General features: G+C 32.1%; 2 protein-coding genes across 3 annotated transcripts in view; one reads left to right on the top strand and one right to left on the bottom strand.

Annotated features, from left to right (window-relative positions):
- The first annotated feature begins 2,171 nt into the window (after nucleotides 1–2,171).
- heca (hdc homolog, cell cycle regulator) overlaps nucleotides 2,172–21,252 on the top strand; it is a 285,257-nt gene continuing 266,176 nt past the window's right edge. The window contains exons 1-3 of the mRNA XM_076396217.1: nucleotides 2,172–2,464; nucleotides 4,752–4,942; nucleotides 5,004–5,318. Of these exons, the coding sequence (XP_076252332.1) occupies nucleotides 2,285–2,464; nucleotides 4,752–4,942; nucleotides 5,004–5,318 (686 nt within the window). The 5' untranslated portion in view covers nucleotides 2,172–2,284. The remainder of the gene's footprint in view (nucleotides 2,465–4,751; nucleotides 4,943–5,003; nucleotides 5,319–21,252) is intronic.
- On the bottom strand, nucleotides 12,453–14,739 carry LOC143191293 (uncharacterized). Of its 2 annotated transcripts, none has more exons than XM_076396215.1 (4): nucleotides 14,382–14,739; nucleotides 14,203–14,321; nucleotides 13,423–13,918; nucleotides 12,453–13,320 (listed from the first exon to the last, which is right to left on the bottom strand). In XM_076396215.1, exons 1-4 carry the CDS (start codon nucleotides 14,701–14,703, stop codon nucleotides 12,455–12,457), a joined length of 1,803 nt encoding a protein of 600 aa, XP_076252330.1. In that variant the 5' UTR covers nucleotides 14,704–14,739; the 3' UTR covers nucleotides 12,453–12,454. The 2 variants fall into 2 exon arrangements, with proteins under 2 accessions (XP_076252330.1, XP_076252331.1); XM_076396216.1 differs by having other exon boundaries at nucleotides 14,203–14,315; nucleotides 14,382–14,732.

The following is a 21,252-nucleotide window of genomic DNA, read 5'->3' as shown; positions in this document are numbered from 1 at the left end:
AAGGAAATTCCAACTCACAATTTTAGTATTTGTAGGCTTACAATATATATTTAATTCCTACATGTTTAAAGCACTTTTAAATTAATATTTCAACACTAATTCAATATCAATCACGTACGTGACAACATGTACATTTTTAGTATTGTTTACTCAATAAATAAGTAATTAATCGTTTTAAATACGTTTATATATTACGGTAATATTCAACTCTAAAAAATCATATTTATTTATAAGCCCTTTTGATAATGGTAAAATTTTGTTATTACTACAGTTAAATCTGTTATAATAATTATAAAAAAAAATATTTTATCAATCAATTTCTCGGTAATATAATTGCAGTTTTATTCTTTCCAAACCGAGTTTTCGTCATTAAGGCATAGCAGCGTATATTATGATACTTTTGTTAATATATTACGTTGCTCAATAAGTTCTTCGATCATAAGCTACGAAAAGTTTTACCGAAAAACACCAGAATGTTTAAAGGCTAACAAGAGGAAGCCTACTCTACAATTTTAAAAAAAGTCTAAAGCAAGTGTACCATAATAGTGTATTGAAGCCAATTCTTTACCTATTTTACACATGGGATATAGTACAAATTTAAAATATAAAGATGGCTACATTTGCTGATGATGCTTCGATCATTGCTATCCTTGCTAACGGAGACTAACGAAGAAGTAATCTGAAAAAAAAACAACACGAAAATTACAATATAAATAGTTGGACCCGGGCCTGGAAAATAAAAATTAATGAATAGATTTACTTTCAGAGCATGTTTTTTTATCTATAATCAGACCGCACAAGCACCAATAACAATAAATATTTTTATCTTTATATACTGCAATAACACTAATTATCTCGGAATCATTTTTGTCACTAAATTTCACTAAAACAATAGCCGGAAAGTATGTCGGAATGATATAAAATGATATAGAATCTTGATACAGAATTTTGCTTGACGGGGCATGTAAAAAAGAAAATTAAATAACTAGAGTTCAAATATAGGAAAATATATTAGCTAACTGGGAGAAAATCACAATGATATATAATATATAAAGTGGTATATAATAAATTATTACTATTCAAGCAAGTATTAATACCTATAGGAACCCACGAAATTCAATTATTGGGATGTTGCGTACAAAGCAATGTAAATGTAATGCAAGTTTTCAAGAAGAAAGTCCTGAGAAGAATTTGTATAGGGCTGATTACTTCTATACTTCTAGATATGGATTGTCTCTCTGGAAATTAAAAGCATTGTAAGGAGAACAACAACATCGAAGTATTGCAATTCTTAGATAACGCCAGAACAGGGTACATAATTAAAAGAATCAAACCAATTGATTGTCAGTAGTGGCATGCATTTGATAGAAAAAACAAGTGTTAATATATAGACATTATTAGACAAGAAGGTCCTAAATTAGGTCCCCCTAGATGTAAAGAGAAATTTTAGGTTAGTTGATGGGAATTAATTATTTTTTCTGTAAAGTGGTAATTGCTTCACATTTCATAATGTCTCTATCTAATTGGTCGAAAAGTATACAATCTGAGTTTATTATTTCAGGAGTTTTGAGGTAATCCACAATTAAAATTATTTTTGTATCCCGAAAAGCTGACATTAACACTTTCTTGAGTCGAGGAAAGGGTGCTCTCTACAATTTATCCTTTTCTTTTCATTCAGAATCATGATGGTACGGCCATCTACTATTTTTTCCAAACCTGTTTGTGTTTTTTTTAATTCAATTTATGCTAATAAAAAATATTGAGAGAACTTCCTCTCAAGAATAAATGAACGTATCGGTATCCGTCAATTTAAAACAAAACAAAACGGCACGAACCCCAACTGTCGTTTTATTCCTTATGAAAACTGAAAAACGAACGCGAAAGCATCGCCACCCCCACCGCGGCGGCCGTCATCGTCGCTGCACCATCCCCACCGCTGCCGATCCGGGGTGCATCGCGACGCTCTGCTCCGGTCAGGGCCTCCGAGAGTGAAACCGGCGCACGTTTCGGCGCCACCGAAACCGAAAGTGACCCCCCTCCTTTCGCTTTCTCGTCGTCGTCGACGGCCACGCGAAGGATCCGCACGCACCGCGCCAACCAGTAGGCTTCGTAGAGGCCTGGAAGCAAGACGCGCGTGTCGTTTGTACAGCTCGAGCTCAGCAGCACACTAAAGCACCGCCGCCAACCCCCCAGCTTCCCCCCGCCCACAACAGGAGTCAGCCCTAGTACCAGCAGAACCACGTTCGTGGCCGCCAGGTCCTTGTGTTTCGTCGCGTCCACGCCGATGGCACCGCGTCGCGTTCACGCCATGGACCACGTCGTCGTCGGAGGCCTAGACGGACTGGGGTACACCAGGTGCTGTGTACCCTCCGGAGATTGTCTGCGGGCCCAGCAACGGCTTGGATCCAATCCCGTTCAAGACCCCATGGCTATAGCCCTGGACGATCTACGTGACACCGTCAGGGTTAGTAGATAAATACCAGAAGTAGCTTGTACAAGTTCAAGGTCAGGCTTGTTTATGTCCGTGAAGCCGGCGTTTATGCTTACCTTACCTCTCCTCTCACTCCGCTACATTTTACTATTCATGATTTGTTTTCTGAAATTAATAAATAAATTATCTGTAAGAATTAACCATTCCCTTTCCCTATATTACTAGAGTTATAACCTACTGTGCAGTATCATTATCAAATGATCAAAGTGTTATATTAGTGATTTCGGTGTTTATAGTGTGTAGTTTGTACGATCAGGTATAATATTTTAATTTTATATCCACTATTTAGTATACAGTTAGTAATAATTTAAAATCAATAACTAATAATATAATTACAGTATATCAAAACTTTTTTGAAAAAACAAATCTCATTAGTTCATACATAACAAAATTCACATTTCACACGGTGCATTCCTTATCAAGCCGCTGCTGTTAACAAAACTCTATAAATTGTTTTTTTATCTTACTGTAAACACACTACCGCGAAGCCACCAGTGGAATTCAACGAATTGGAATTACGTTCTTTGTATTTTTACGTCTTCTTTAATTTTTCGTATTGCAATGCACCTAAGTTTACATCCAGTATTTTAATGTAATCTCTACAGTAATTCACGTACGTACAACCCATTTTATTCTTCCCAACTAATAATAACGCGGCAAATATTAATTATGTACATAGAAGTAATTATTACTTTTACTATTGCTTTATTTTAGATTATTTCTTCTTTTATGTTCTCACGATTTTAATATTTAATACTTTGAAATTTTGACAACATTAATGATTAATATTATCTATAGCTTATTCTAATTTCCTTGACAGTCTTCTTATCTATAAAGTAAAACTATTAGTTGTTTACACAATTTTGGATACATTCTTTTATAATAACCACTGTACTTTGCTTTATATTACTCCCAAACTATACTACAATTTATTGTTTTTTTGACAGAATCAGATCCCATTTGTTTCTTCCTTACAAGTTTTGACGTATTAATTTTGATGTTTTAATGTTGTGTTTTGGACCAGTGTCATGTTAATTTATTCAAATTTATTCTCGCTTCGTATTTACATATAAATAGTTTTATTTAGAATGAATTAAATATATAAATAAAGAATTAATATATATGCTAAATCATTTATACAGGCATCATTTTGAGTATATATTGATTGTTTTATATATTTGCATCATATGGGGATTATCTGCTTCATGAATGAATAATTCTGATGAAATGTTCTACGAATTCGTTAGTTTAGTTTCAGTAATTGTAGATATAGTTTTTTATTATAATGTCAATGTTTAATATATAAATATTAAGTCATATACCTAAACATAGAAAACTTCTACCAGCTTCTTTCTGAAACATCTTGTTACGATTATTTAGTTGTTCTACGTAAAATGTTTGCATTGTTTGAATACTAATTAATTTTACCGTTCTTTTCCATGTGGTTATTATGGTATGTAAAGTTATTTGTTTTGTTCGTATTTTAATGAATACTTTATCTAAGAGTAATTACCATTTATTTGCTATCCAATATCGCTTTCTTATTAATTATTGTTCTTCTGGTTTAGTCTCCACATTTCTTTGAAATTTTTGGGTGTCTAATTACTGTTTCTATTATCATATTTTTTTATTTTAATGTATAATATTTCTTGTATTCTGTGGTTTATTAAGTATTATAAATTATACCCTGCTAGTTCTGCGACTGCATTAGCAGAGGCGATGTGATGGTGGCCCCTAGTATTAAATGATATTTCTAATTAAGTTGCTTTGCGTTTCTTTATGTTATACAAAAAAATGTACTAACACTGGCTTTACATGACCAGATGGGCGTCAGATTGGTCACTTGTCAGTCGGTATGTTTAATGGCGTGGTTTAGATTCAGACTAAATCATTAAGAAAAGTTATATGCAATATTTTTGTTATATTTTACAGTCTAGTTGTGACTGAGATAATTTCCCTTATTTTGCACTTTTGCTCTAAGGACAACTATAATTAAAGACAAACAAACTGAAATTTACACGACCTTGCTCCAGCAGTATTTGAACCTGCGGCTATCGCTATAGTTGAATGATCGTCCTCTCGTCTTGACCACTGCGCTAAACAAACAGGCGTATATTGTTATTTTTCTTGAAAGTTGCCATAATATTTAAAGTGTTTTTTACTCAAGTCTTTTAACAGGTGATGTTCTGTACGTGGCAGTTTTTTGTCCAATATTTTTGCCTTTGTATCTTCACATCTATTTTATTTTCTTTTCGATTAGGTCACCTGCAATAATGATGTTTGTACTGCCGGAAGATACATGCACCGTGAGTGTTTCGAACAATGGGAACAAGGTGTTTTAGCTTATCTCAAAACTTGCGGTCGTGCGCGGTCCTGGTCCGAGAGACAACGCCATCAGAATTTGTGGACCAAGAAAGGCTATGATCTGGCATACAAGGCATGCGGCTGCAAGTGAGTTTATCTCTGCTGTCATAATTAATCTCAACCGGTATTAATCGGTCCGCTTATTTAGATGTGGTCGCGGTCACCTTAAGAAAGACCTAGACTGGATGCCGCCACCGCCCACTTCGAACATCTTCGGCCGCATTGAGGAAGTCGATACGACCAATTCTAAGAAGAAGAAAAGGCGTAATCGTAACTCTAAGCCTTCCTTGACCATCGGCCCCGTCACCCAGATTATAGACGGGCGCAACAGAACCGGCAGTTTGTCCTGCTCCAGCTCGGGCAGTAGCTCGCCACCGGCTTCTGGTTCCGAACCCAGCGTATCCCCGGTACACGGAGCCCATTCAAAGAAGAAAACCAAGGTCGACTTACCCGAGAGAATTCGGTAAGTTTTTGCTTCATCATTACTATTTTATATTATTTGCTACTTTATTACTACTATTTTGATGTTCTAATTTAATGAATAGTGCGGTATTGTGTGGTTTATAATGTACATCTGTATGTTGGATATGTACTGTTGGTTATCTATATATATATAATACTTAGCCTTGAAAGCTATCCATTGAAAACGTAACTGATTACTTTTTATTATCGACTGTTTCAGTCACTATTTTCGATCCTATTAATTTCGTCCGTCCTAACCGCGATCTTGAAAATAATGTGCCGAATTTATGTATGTGTAATATATATGGTTTGTTTTTTATGTAGTGTCATTGTAAATAACAATATATTTTGCATTAATATTGCAGCATTTTGGAACTCTATTTTTCAAGATTATTTATTAAAGTAATAGAGTAATAGGAACAACATTTTGGTTGATAAATAGTGAATAATTGTACATTAATTTTGAGTGGATTTATTCCTTCTTAACCACTGTTAGGTCTTTTTGTGATTATCTTTTTCAGATTTTTAAGTTTCTCTATGTTTGTTAAAATTTTTTGAATGATAAAGCGTCACTCAAGTTTCAAGGAATAAATCTCAAAATATTGCTGATTAACGATAAATAAAATTATTATTATATTTAAGAAGGATGCGATACCCCATTCCTCGTACATCATTCAAAATGAAACTGTTATTTTGAATGTAATAGATTCCAGCAATTATCTATTTTCTTCCCCAAAGAAAGTTCGAAAAGAAATATGTAAACCTACGGCCTGTTTTTAGTTGAAAATAAAATTTGTAAGACTATGTTGGAATGAAATAGAAATAAACTAATTACTTTTGTTATATTATGTCATTGTTACTTTAATAATATTAAAATACGATGAAGTATATTTGGTATTATAATTCCTTTCCTTTTTTTACACTGCCATTTGCCAATTTAAAATTATTTAAAATGAACTGATTTGACAAGCACTGATAATCAAACAAATATATCCATCCTTCCTTCTCTCAAAATTAATACTAGAAGGAATTAGTACACCTCCGTCTGTTATCAGGAGTAGACATACAGTCGAAACTTGCATTTGGCTGAGATAGTAATTACTATTTTCAATCGATAGTATTTTGACCATCGACTGTTTTGCGACTATCGTCTATTTTCAGTCGTTAGTTTTCAAGACTAATAAAAATGATCATTCAAATATCACCGAAATGTATGTACGCATATAACTTCAGAACATTCAATTCAAGATATCAAAGTTACTGATTATACAATGGATACAATTTTAATTGTGGGAAATTGGTTGTCCTATATTTTGGGTAATGATTTAAAATAGAACGACGAATATTTAGAAATATGCAATAGTATTGATTATTGAGCCGTACTCCTTTGAATTATCTCCTATATCATGATATGTTCTCAGTACGATTTGTAAACAAGCATTAGTTTTTAAATGACATCTCTAAGTAAAACGTGTAAATACTTCAATTCCAAGTTTCTAATCTTGTACTAATATTACTTTCTAATAAGTAATACTTGCATCATATCTACATCAGTCCATTCAAATTTTAAATCATCTTCATTATTTTGAAATTAAAGATTTTATCCATATTTTGCATACAACTTTTATCCTGCGATCAGCGAAGCGGGTGGGTGTCAGCTCGTATATTTTTCAAAATATGAACTGTTTATCTATTGACAACGGCTAGAACTGGCCATTCAACTAATATAATTAATTGTATCTTATGGTTGTAGTTACTTGTGATTATTTAAGTATTTTTGGTGAAAAATCGATAGTTTTTTAAATCAAATTTTAAACTTAAAGTTATGAATATTATATTCTAGGAAAACATTATTAAATGCTAAATTATTAACTAACTACACCTTAAATATAAATTTCACTAAAGGCTATAAAAGAGTGTCAATAATTTTAGAATTTATGTTTTTGCAAATATCATGATTCCTCAGTTTTAAAATTAATATGCACAAACTTTTCAAGCTATAGATGCCCTAAACATGCTTTAAAATATGAATGCCCATGAATAAATATATTATGTTTTTATAAGAAGACTATAATGTTGTTGTTAGGCTGCTGAACTTGGAAATATAGAATTAATACATCAAAAAGTCTGTGTATTGCCACTAAATGTCGGCTTTTTTGAAAAATGTGCAGGTGTGCTTTTACGGTCTTGTCTTATACACACTTCCCTCCAAATTCTCCTAATAAAATATTGTTCTTTTAATTGTCCCGGCACTAAGAAATATATATGAATAACGGTTTTTAATTAAGGGACTTAATAGTCGGTATACAGTAGCCCAATAGGAATAAAATTATTTTGGGATTGTTTTGATCTGTCCAACTTGGCAGGTGTTCATAAAATATAATATTTAATTATGGATAAACCATATATTTAAAGTTAAAATATCTCTATATAAAGGTATTTTTTATCAAAAACTTTACATATTACTTGTAGAATATTAAAAATTCAAATATTACCTTGAAATATTCCCCTTTTATAAATTTACCCTTAGGTTGTAATCATTTGTTTTTGGTGTTTATGTCTACTAAATTCAATAGGAAACATTTTTAATTTTATTTATTTTGGATCCAATTGATTTACTTATGAATTCTTTATTGATCTCAGGAACAGACACTGTAGCTGTTATTATTAATATATTTGAATGAATTATTGCCAACTATTATATATAATTTCAGGGCAATGATGCAAAACTGACTGCTTGCTAAAACAATCCCTTGTTTCTTACTTCCATTTAATTAGATAATTTTTTTCTGCTTTTTCTAATAACTGCATTTCCCTTTGCTTATACTCGTTGGTTGGTTGGTTTAAAACTCGCTTTGGTTGGTGACTATGCGTTTGAATATTACATTGTTAAATGAGTTCCATTATATCAATGTTAATGTATGAGAGTGGTACGTTTTTCAACATATGTTATGTTCTTTTATTATTTGGTTGTTGCTCTAATGTGGTAGTTGCTCATATATTCTCTGGATTCCTACGCAATACATCTTCAATCTTCATTTTAGAAGATAAGTATGCATTATAAATTTAAATCATATATTACATTGTTTAATAAATGTAACATTTTGAAGTAACACTAATATTAATGTGTAAGTGACTCTTTTTAATATTTTTTTACCTAATTTTTCTGTAAATAATCAGTACTTCTTCCCAATTTAAATGAGATGATGTCTTAAAATACATATTTTGCTATATTAAATTAAGTAATTTTTCATTGGTTATTTTCGCATATTATCTACACGTTTCTAACAATGGTCATGGATTTTATTGGTACTCCGCTTGACATCGGAAGATGAAACACACAGACAGACCATAAAACTTTTTCAATTGAAAAATATATTTTCTCAGCAATCAAAGTCTTTTAAAAGTTTCGGCGGAATTTTACGACGGCAGCCACTCAGACTTCCACCGCTAAACTTCCAGATATTATCGCGACACATTTCTCTTTTACTCTCCTGCATTCAGGTGCAGGCTCGTTTAAAATGTCGGTAATTTTCCCTCGGAACGCTCCCCCACCATACGTTCCAGGTCGGTCCTTTTCCTTGGGCCAGTCCAGGAGATGCATAGAAATGGGGAAATATACTTTTATTTCGCCCAGACGCACGTGAAATGAAGATTGGACTGAATTAAATGAAACGGCTCCTCGCCAAGGTAATAACTCGGAATAAAAACAGACGATTTAAAAATAAACTTATCAGTGTTTTGCAGGAAAAGTGTTTTTTTTTATCGGAGTATGAGCATGATTGACGTGTCGTAAACATAAGATATCGAGAGTTATCACATACATATTTATGTAAAAGTGCAAAATGTTACTCAACAATCGTATATTGTATGTTATTTGGTAATATTTGTAGATGTATTTTAGTATTAAAGAGAGATATAGCCAGATGTTTTTCGTAAATATTTGTTTTAGAGGCAGGCACAGATAGACAGATCTTTATAAATTTAGTTCCAAATAATAAAATCTTCTATATATATATATATATATATATATATATATATATATATATATATATATATAGAAGTTTGGTTATCGAGATTTGAGTTGTCGTTTCTTAACATAGGTCACTCAAAAAGTATTCAGCAGCTGCTTAGTACTAAATTAATATGTCATCTATTGTCACATAACGGCGTAAGAAATTCTTTTCATTTTGGTTGCATAGCTCCTAAGAGCATTTTGTTCACTTGATATTTTGAGCCCAGTGCAGCTGAAAGGTGGCACTTCATAATGACACGATACTTGGTAATGATTTTATATAATTCTCTAAATTTTATTTTTACACTTAGTAGTCGTTGCTGACTAATCTACATTTTAGCTTTATAATAACTTAGGTATATATCTGTGATGACTATCTATGTTTGCATTTGTAAATACACCTTAACTTAAGATTCAATGGTTTGATTCTGTTCAGTCTTGTGTCCAGTTCTGATGTTATTCAGCAGTTGTAATACTTCTATATTCACATAAGAATGGAGTCTCTCCTCATAGTGACAGTTGGTACCTGAAGGTCTTTGTAACCAGACCTCTTGTATCAGTTATTGTCATTGTCATATTATGCTTGTTGTAATTTTCCTGTAGCTTCTTCGCTATACGACAGCAAGAATCGCAATATCCTCGGCAAATGTAGCCATCGTGATATTTTCAACATGAGTTATATCACATGTGTAGATAGGCTCCAACACATTTTTGTGCTACGTCTGTTTAGCTTCTTTTATTGTAGAGTAGGCTTCTTCTTGCATGACTCTACATATTCTGGCTGTAATGTAAGATTTTAATACTTCCGTGTGTTGCTTTGGCGAAGTTTTCTGCAGCTTATGAACAAGGCTGTCATGCCATACTTTATGGAAGACTTGTCCTACATCTAAGAATATAACTGAACATACCTTTTTACCTTCATAGCCTATTCCAATTATATATATTATTCAATTTTTATATAACACTAGCTGACCCGACAGACTTCGTCCTGTCAAAAAGATTTGTAATGTGGCAGTTTTTGTGCCTACGTATTTTAAAAAATTCTCCTGAACAGAACCATCACCCTGGTGATAGGGCGTTGTGAATAAAAAATAATTAAATAAAACATATATAAGGATTGAAAAGTAAGTAATCGCTTTATTGTTAATCATGTGAATCATAATTATTATTATTATTATCATTATATTGCTTTGTGGTATACGATGTTTTTTGTTTGATTACCTGGCGCATAGATAAACAAATCTGATGGTTTTCCAACACGGGAACAGGCAACATACAATTGACCATGTGAGAAACATGGGTTTTCTAGATTAATACCACAAACACTTAATGATTGCCCCTGGGACTTGTTTATAGTCATAGCAAAAGCAAGCCGTCAACATGTCTATAGGAAATTTGCCATTACCAATGTCAATGAGTTGTTTAGAGAATATGTTTCCAGATTGGTCATTTTGCAACTCGACACGCATATTCTTGCTTAAATGAAGTACTTTAACATGTTTCCACAAATTGGAGGACTTTAGACATGCATTGAGTTCATCAGCTGGGGTTGATCGTGGAATCACTGGCAATGTTTGACGAAAATCTCCTGCTAATAAAATCATTGCACCACCAAATCGGTTATTATTGCTACGTAGATCTTTTAAGGTTCTGTCTAAAGCCTCCAAAGATTTTTTATGTGCCATCGTGCATTCATCCCAAACAATCAATTTACATTGCTGCAAAACCTTTGCCATTGCAGAGTTCTTCGAAACGTTGCAGGTTGGAGTTTCATTGCTTTGCATATTTAATGGCAATTTTAGTGCTGAATGGGCTGTTCGACCACCTTCAAGCAAAGTTGCTGCGATTCCCGACGAAGCGAGTGCAAGTGCAATTTTATTTTGTGAGCGAATTGTTGCTAATATTAATGAAATAAAAAAAGTTTTTCCTGTACCACCAGGTGCATCTAAGAAATAAATCCCTCCAGTTTCATCATTTGTTACTTTCATAAGAGTTTCAAATACATACTTCTGTTGTTCATTTAACAGTGGAAGATTTGTTTGAATTTATTCTTTCAAAGCGTTGAGATCATACAGTCTTTCTCGATGCAACTCTTGGTTAAAAGCGTCATGCATAGGACGATTGGGCGCGGTCAGGCCTAATTGAATTAATAGTTTGTTTGACATTATCAAGCACATGTCCTCAATTGAAATCAATGCTTCATTGTAAATTTCTTCACTGATTTGTATATTTGGATTTCCCATTCTATTCCGTATTTGATACAAAATATCATCACACATATAATCTTTGTACTTCATCCACAAATCAATTGGGTTTGATGGGAAGCATGTAGATATGATTATAGAAAACAATGTTCGTATTTGATGAGTGTGTGATGATATTACAGCATCATTGAGAGTTTGATCCCAATGAGCGTCATTTTCAAGCAATTGCAAACGTTGACAGGCTTCTCTGTAGGATCCACACAATTCACCATCAACAGTTCGTAACTGTTGGAATGATGTTGGGCCACGTACATTGACTAATAGCAGTCGTAAATAAAAACATTCATCATTGCTTGGATGTACTGAATAAATCCGGCCAATCGCATCGGTGGAATATACATCTGTATATCCTGGAACTGGTTTTCCTTGTTTCCGTCGTATAAATCTCCTTGAGGATTGATTCCAGGTATAATATTTTGGCATTTCAGAATATAGCAATGTTTGTGCGAAATCATCGTTTTGGCATGTCTCAAAAAAACTGGTTAATGTAGTAGATGGTGGCTGAGCAGCTCTTTGTACTGCGTTCTGTGCTGTAAAATACACTCTTTGTCCATTTTCTAAATGCACAGCTAAGTGAACAACAGAAGGGTGTCTCTCATGAATAGGAAAAGAAAATATTCGCCAAACTGCTTCATTACTACTGACATAGCGGCCCATTTGGTATTGGGTAACTTCATCATTAGAATTCTCTGCACCAATTCCAATCACAGCCATATCACTCCCTTTGGTTACATATTTGCAAATGTATTTAATCGATTTCACTGAATGGCAAGATTCAACGTTGATGTGTGCTTTGAATGTCTTTGATAACATGGGTGAATATGGAACAATCCAACGATTATCTATTTCAATATCTTGTTAATTTAATTTGACAATTGTTGATTTTCCATTGTCTGCTGTCGATCTGCGACGATACAATGGATAACCGTCATTACCAGTAATTGTTTCCGATATTAATGTCCGTGGATATCGTTTTGAACATTTACCATCCATCATACACGGTGAATTTTGATTAAGAGTTCCGCAGGGACCATGTATCATGTTTTTGATAACTACCTCATGCAATCCAGGATCTACTTGTACATTAGGGATTTCAGCTGATATCACTGCATCAACTTCATTTGGCCTTATCTTTTCAACCAACCAAATCAAAATGTGTGCATGTGGCAATCCTCGTTTCTGCCACTCCACAGAATACATCCAGCAGCGTGTCTCACCAAACACATTATGTTTTACGATGAAATTCATTAAAGATTTCAACTTTTGTCTAAAGACTCTGGCTGTAATATCATGACGATCAATGGATGATTTCCCAGGTAATAACTCCTGCTTAATTTCTATCCATTGCGGATTGCATGTAAATGTGATGAACAAATCTGCTGTACCATAATGACGAACATACGACATGGCATCTTGAGCATATTCGTGCATATGCCGAGGGCTTCCGATGTATGTTGCTGGAAGAATAGTCATCCGACCGACATTCTGTGCATTTCCATCAGTATTAATCGCATCTCGAAGGTGAATATACTCTTCAGATCGGAGTTTGGTTTGATTCAACCTGATGAATGTTAATCTCTCCGTTTCAATTTTAACATACATGTCATCAACATATTTGTGATATAATCGCCGACATTTCAATATGTGATTATCTGCATTTTCCCGAATCATTAGGCGGTATGAATAATAGTTCATTGAACTGACTTTTTTGTTGGTTTCAGAACCTGTAAACAGATTTTGTTTTAATAACATTCAAATATAAAATTAAAATACATAATATAGTGACTGAGATATTATCGCCATAGCTAAACTAATATTTTAGTTACCTGTAATGGGATTTATCATTTTTATTGATAAATCGTAGCCATCTTCACCTTGCCAAAATATAATGGGATATTGCAGTGCATCATATGAGCGGTGTGTTTCCTTTATAGGTTGTAATTGAAAATTCCGACGATGTAAAACAATATCACGGGATTCCAAGTTTTCTCCAACTACAACGATAGCAACTTCATCAATAGTTGGTGCATTAAAACGTCTTGTATGTTGACCTGCAGGTGTTTTATCAGCTCTGATTACAATTTTGTGATTATCGGATGGCATCAGATCCAGGGCAGTTTTAAACAATATAATCAATTGATTGTGTTGATGAAATAAAGTTTGTAATTGTTCTACAATAGACCTTTTTACTAAATTGTTATGTGCCCAACGCAGATCAATTTCTTGTGGTGAATTGCCCATAAAATAAATTTGCAGGAATTTGTTGTCGCTATCTGACACTGGTAACAGTGAACCTGCTCTGTGATATATTTGCCCTTGTATCTGTAAATAAAAAAAATATTATGGTGTGGTATAAATTAATGGATTGTCAATGATCAAACTTAAATAATATTTGATCTTAAAAAGTATATATTTAGTTTTAACTAATATCTATCAAATATAAAATATAATAAAAGTGTCACTGAAACTGAATCACCATATAATATGATGACTAAGTGATATATTTCGTAATTATTAAGAAATTGAAGATTAGTAACACATCTTAACTTTGGTGACCGAAAATTTTGTTCGCTAAAATAATTATGAGTAACTGCTATAATACATACCTTGAAAGTTGGCATAAAATTTTCCCGAACTGCATTTGTTGCCCCAAATGAAGTCATTTGAAAGCAATTGTTATATTGTTGAATATGTGTCAAAAAGTGTATAGAATCTGTTCCTATTCCTGAAACCAATGAGTACAATGGTTCTGGTGGTGGATCCAATTGTATCAATTTCACTTTACCATTTGCGCAACACAATCCATTGGCTTCGTTTTTGTATTTTAATGCCTTACAGTGTGAGCAAACCAAGTTCATAGAACCAATAACAACACATTGGTAGTTACTGTAGTCAATTGACACATCGTAACTGAAAGCAGCTGGATTCAAACTTGCGCGATTATTAGTTGAATGTCGCGCTCGCGCTTCACGCGTTTGTGATATCCGAATTCTTTCACGTTCATTTCCGTCGTCACGTTCTTGTGCAGTACGATTAGATCGGTAATTAGCTTGGTTTATAGCATTTCTGGTTCTTCTACCTAAATTGCTTCGTCTTATAGGAGGCATATCAAATATAAATTATTTTTTCACTAATCACGAACTAAACAAACACTAACTAACTAAACACTCTGCACAAAACACGATATACGAATTTGTTTCGTGTATCACTTGACAATTCATCTGTCATCTGTCAAAAGTCATCTGTAACAGACAACTTTTTTTTTTAAATTTGATATGACTTGAACTCAAATCCTTTTAAGCCGTACGAATTGTTTTATTTATTTAAAATTTGAATTAAATTTTAAACAAATAAAAAATTTTAAATAAATAAAACAATTCGTACGGATTAAAAGGATTTGAGTTCAAGTCATATCAAATTTAAAAAAAAAAAGTTGTCTGTTACAGATGACAGATGAATTGTCAACTGATACACGAAACAAATTCAAACAAAAAGGGCTATTTTTAGGGTTTTTCCAGCAATAATTCTAATTTTTCTCGCCGTAAAAACCATCCCTGAACTTCAACGAACATTTTAAAAAAAGATTTGGCCAAATTGGTCCAGGCGTTGTTGAGTTATGCGCTTAGGAACATATTTTGCGATTCATTTTTATATATAACATTGTACAATACTATGTATTTGGGTTGGGGGTGTATGGGTTTTTAACAGTATTTTGAGTATTTGTTCATGATATTCGAAACGAACGTACTTTTTAAAATTTTTAAACTAGCATATAGGTAATTTTACCTTTACCTAAGTGCGACTAGTTATCGATCAAACGTTATAAAGATATTTTTTGTGTTTAATTTGTGTAGATGTTAAAGTATTTTATTGATTTGCAATTCTAGTTCATTTTCATATTTTAATTAGTTATTACTCTTTAACTTAACTAGAATTATTTTACATTCTTTGATTTTTATTGTTGTCAGCACTTACATACTTCATACAAGTTCGGACAGTTTGACTCGCTTCAATTTGCTGATAACCTGCACACCTGTATGTAATGGTAATTAATCGAAGGAATTTGTTTTGTCAGCTTTGCTTGGATTACTGTTCGATTTGATGCAAAATTTTACAGTTTAGTCTTGATTCTGATCTGTTCAGCTTTACATATAACATGATGTTTTCCATTTACTCAGCCGTTGAATGCGTTACTTATTTTTCCATTTCAAAATTTCTATAAGCTCCTTTATTTTTACAATGTTATTGCATTGAAATTTGTTCTTAACGGTGAGATCTTTTTATTTGTTAATTTGTATGAGAATTAACTTTATTCCACCTAATTTACTATTATTTAGTGAATTTAATTGGTTCATTTCCCCCTTTTACTAATGCGCAGCGTCGTTGTCAAAGGAAGTCATCATACTGTGCTCCAGTACATCATTTTTGTTGCTGTTTAATACATAACAGTTTGCTTCCATTATTCATTTTTACTCATGTTATATATGTTGATAAATGTTTGGGCTAGAGTTTGCTGAATTTACATATATTAAAATCATCGAAATATCGCTGAAATTTTCCCAATGACTTGATGTTTTTTTATACGATTTTATTTCCCACCTAGTTGATTATTTATAACCTTACTTTTTGGGGGTTGAAAGCTTTATGAAGGACCGCCGAATTCTGAAACAAGATAGAACAGCAAATACCGAAGTAAATAACATCTTAAAAACAAAATTAATTAGTTCGAGTTAAATAATTCTTTTTAAATTCTTCGGCAAATAAATTTTTGTCTGGCTTTACGAAATTCATTCTTCTCCCCGGACGAAAAAGAACTTTTAATGAAAGCAAACTTTTTCGCTTGGTTTTTTTTCAAACGCTCCTCTTTCTCGTTTCTCTTCCTCCCTCTCTCTCTGTCTGTCTTACTAGGTTTGCGTCTTTCCTGAAAAAAGGTCTGTTCCTCCTAAAGCTTCATTATAAGTGAATCCCGTTGAAAGAGTCGATTTACATTCCATCCAAAAATCTTTCGCCGCATAAATTAAATATAACTTAGTGAAGTTTTTTTTTGTTTAAAAATAACCGTAATTAAAGTTCTGAGAATGTCGATTTTTTAAAAATTTATGGCATGAATCATGGAACAAATTGTTTTAATATTTCCAAGCAATTCTTAGTAAATATTATAATTTTATTTTTATTGAAATTACATAAAAAGTTATATGATATCGATAGTGTTGCTAATTTCAAAATAAACAACTAAAACTGACTACATGTTCAAAATCTTCGTGTCACTAGTTATGATCTTATTATATTATATATATATACAACATTATTAAAATTAAATATGAATATTCTGTGTAATAAAATTCAGTTTTGAATAATTACTTTAAATTAACGTTCCAATGTAACAGATTGATTAATTTTTTATATAATAATAATATAGTATTTTTATTTAAATTTTTTTAAGTAAATTTTATGGAGCGTCCAGTCACGTCTGTTACACCGAAGAAACCGACCAAAAAATATATTTTTGAATAAAATTCTTATTATTTCAATTAAAAACAATTATTTTAGCCAGATTATATTATTTATTCAATCAAGTCCACTTTTGTGTCTCATATTACATTCATATAGTTGTAGTTACATAAGACGGGCTGTTGTTTATATTAAGTTGTAATATTTTTCTATTTGGTTCTCTAATGGTTTTGCAGAGTACCTTCTATTTTAAGTTTTCTTTCTATGGTATGTTAAATACTGAGGTTTTGATGAAAATACTTAGTTATTTTTTATTTATTTTAATTTATTTTACAAAGAGCATTACGATTAACGCTCCAGTATGTTGTCGTTTTAAGCTCAATGCAGATTGTCGGCAACTAAATACTTGCATATTTTAATGTCGGAATTGAAATGTTTTCAACATCTGCTATTCCACTAGTAGGGTCATTGAACAGATCACGATCGGCATCGTAAGATCAAATGTCTTCAGTGCCATTCTGTGGCTTTAAGTACTTTGTTTTATTTAATAATAGTTGGTTCAACATTTGCTGTTAATATATTATAGTAACTAAATTAAATGTGTAATGTGTTTTTTAGTAAACCTATATTTATTATTAATAATTTAATATTAATTATTTATTTAATTTAATATTTAATAAGCTGATAATTGATGATGATAACAATTAACAACGCTTCTCCATAATATTTCATCGATCAACTAGTTTCTGTTTAAATATTGTTTAAAAATTATTAGAGCCGGAATCCCAGGATGGGTCGGAAAATAAAATGAATATTGCACCCATCTGTGTTTAGTTTTAAGGCTCTATAGGATATGTCTTATTTTGATTATTCTTTCTTAATTCTGCACCGCAGGTCTTTTCTCAGATTTTTTTACTCTAGCATTTTAAATAATGGGGATAATGTGTGATTAATGTGGATTTATCGTTTAATAACTTTTGAGCCGGTGGACAAGTAATATTGTTTTTGATTCACTGACTCATCCGTAAGATAAATTAACCCACATAATCCTTCCTCAAAAACTCTGAAATTAAATATATTAAATATGCGCGTGAATTAATGTTTTAATATTATTTGCACATATATCTGAAATACAATATTTCAGCCAAACTTATAGTAACTTATTATATTAATTACTTATAATAACTTATAATTTCTAGTGATCTAAACTTATACTCGGCTCTAAAACCGGGATAAATTAATTGCTAACTAAACCAACCATACCAATAACCGCCCTTTATTTTCGAACATTGAACTTCACGATTACAACATATTATTGTCACCAAATTTACTTAAAATACGGACAAATGATTTTTTGTTGGTTCTGAGTATATGTTCTTGTGTTTACTTGCCACTTATTATCATTATTATTATTATTATTATTTATTTATTACTGCTGTACGTAAGGAATACGAGTACAGGATTAGTATATATTTCCCTTTTTTTCCAAATTTAAATAAAATTAATCTACTTAAGCTAAGTTAAGAATATACTTGTATACTAATCAAATTCGCGTGGTTTGGTTCGCTTCAATCTTCTGATTTCGTGCGTGTTGTACAGTAACTGTAGTGTTTCTACGTTGCTGTGATTTAGCAACCTTATTTCATGTTTTAAGGCGAAATCTTGGATCACTTCGTATATCCGTTTAATTTCAATATCATCGTGCAGCTCTTCGTTGGTTATGTAACGGTAAGCATTAGTTATTAATCGTAGAGCTTTATTTTGAGTACATTGAATACTAATTGTTTTAATGTCTTAGTGCAATCCCATATTTGCACCCCTTAGGTACAAATTGGCTTTTTGGTTGACTGTTAAACCAATATCTTTGATTTTAGGTTAAGTTGAGAGTATCTTCCGACTAACTAATACAGTTGCTTGATACAGTCTAATTTGCTCCTATTTTTATCTAACACGATGTTTCTGTTTTAACCTACCTTTCAAATATATTCCGAGGTATTTTGCTGATCCTGCTTGAGGAATCGGGCATCCGTCAAGTTATATAATATAATTAGATTTATGTCATTTTGTCGCAACGCAAAATTAACATGGACTGATTTGGAACTATTAAGCTGTATTGCCAGTCTCTAGTCCATTTGTAAATCTTGATGAGCGCTGCTTGTACTTTTTCTATAGCTTTAGAGAGATACATCTTTTCTTTAATATTCCAAGTACTGTTTCTTTTGTTGTTGGGATATCAGCAGTATAGAGCAGAACTGTAGATATAGGAGTGGCCCAAGCCACTACTCTGTATAATTCCAGCCGAAATAGTAAACCTATTTCGGCTGCAGTGTTGAGAATGTCCCTTCATGAGAGACTCCAAATTTTTTTCGTAAAGATACGATTCCAGCAATTACCATTTTATTATATATTTAACTTGTTCACTGGTATAAATGTAAATAGAGATGAAGTGATATTCATTTTCTTTGTTCTAAAATTGCCCACTGATTGGTGAAGAGAATCGGTTACACCCCGAACACCAGAATAAGGCTCGTAAAATAGATTTTTACGATTTTCGAATTGTTAATCTCGTCGTCGTATCTCTCGGCCGCTCGTGCAACTTTCTCGCATTAATAAGATGGTCGTCGCACAATAGTTTCCATCGATATCGTCGAAATTAATAGTTGCAGTATTTTTACGGCTTTATTTTTCTTATTAAGACGCTGGCGCCCAATCTAAGACAAATAAAATCTTAATTCAATCGAGAAACTTCGACGAGAATGCGTAGTTACCGAAAAAGTTTTTTCTAGTAATTTTTCTTTGTCCCTTGGAAGCTGTAAAAACTTGCGTTTATTCGAGAAAGTGTTTTTTTTTACAGGGAATATTTTAATAGGTTGGTCTATATAATTTTTATGGGTTTCTTTCGGATATATCTCGGGAATATTTTCCTTGTTTCGGCTTGTTAAATGGATAATGGGTGTAATGATGATTTTTTTTACTATCCAATAGAATTTTATCGATATCAGAACGATAAAAATTTTATTTCAATTGGGATGTAATATTATGTTTGTGTTGCGATCAATTTATTATGGTTATAATTATTTGATGTTCTAATAAACAATGTCATTATGGTACTAAAATATTTCTGGAAATATGTTCCGAATTATTTGTTCTATTTTATTGAGTTCTTTAGCAACTGATATAAAATGAATGCATACAACTTATATAAGGTTTTTAATTACATCAACTTTTTGGATTCAACTTTGTGTTATTGGATGATTTAAGATGTATTTTTTTATGTACCTAGGGCTGTAGTATATAATGCGAAATGAATCATGTTTGACTAACTCTCGATCGAAGTTCCTCATTTATGGTGATATGTAATTCTAATCTTACTGAAATGCAAGACGATATTCGCAAGCTATTTTCCATTCCATCACTTACATTTTGCAGTAAATATTTTTAATATCTGTAAATACTCGTCTTTCTGGACATCAATAGTTATAATATTAATATGTTAACCCAAATTAGTGCAATTGAATTACCGTTCGATATATGTACTGGCTCCACTAATGTTCTTATGTACTGGCTTGCTAAACCATCTTCACTCGGCTTGATTTTAATTATTAACTCACATATATGTATCAAAACTCCAAGAGCTTAATTATTTCCAAGATTCTGCAAAGTAACTCAATATAGCATTGTATATAATAATATATTTAATCACTTTAAATTTGGCATATTTGAAATAAATTAAGTGACCGTCATTAATTTGTAAAAGTCGTTTTATATGTTATTTTTCATAGGTAGTGGGCTTAGGAAATTGAACGTCGTAAGCATAACTAACATGATTATTTAACCTGTTACCATGGTACCGACGTTATAAGTCACCCAAAATGCTTTCTATATCCGTTGGATTTTTAGATATATATGTTTTATAACATTTTCCTGCATAATATGCATTATCACCTGAGACATTTTAATTCAATTTATGAATTGTTGTTCCAGTTTTCCAGATACAAACATACAGAAATTATTACTGTCTTCATTTATTTATGATCTTTTTTCTCGCATTTTATTTTATATCTTCAAATCTAACGGCATAGACGAAATCAGTAATTTTAGTTTCTGTGATGCTTATATATCACCCTGAATTATATCTGTAAAGGACTTCAATGTTCTCATTGTTCAATACTCATCTCTAACGAAGACTTATCATTATATCTATA

Source organism: Rhynchophorus ferrugineus, unplaced genomic scaffold, assembly GCF_030347505.1.
Source record: "Rhynchophorus ferrugineus isolate W39M unplaced genomic scaffold, kcgeb_rfMv2 rfM2, whole genome shotgun sequence".
Lineage (NCBI taxonomy): Eukaryota > Metazoa > Arthropoda > Insecta > Coleoptera > Curculionidae > Rhynchophorus > Rhynchophorus ferrugineus.
This window is presented reverse-complemented; position numbering and strand designations above follow the sequence as displayed.

Bases quoted from the DNA above. Each gene is read 5' to 3' on its own strand.
- LOC143191293 (XM_076396215.1), bottom strand. From the start codon at position 14,703: ATGCCTCCTATAAGACGAAGCAATTTAGGTAGAAGAACCAGAAATGCT. The intron at 14,322-14,381 runs GTAAAGTGAAAT...CATTGGTTTCAG, and splicing joins TGGATTGTGTTGCGCAAATG to GAATAGGAACAGATTCTATA. The intron at 13,321-13,422 runs GTAACTAAAATA...ATCTGTTTACAG, and splicing joins AATGATAAATCCCATTACAG to GTTCTGAAACCAACAAAAAA.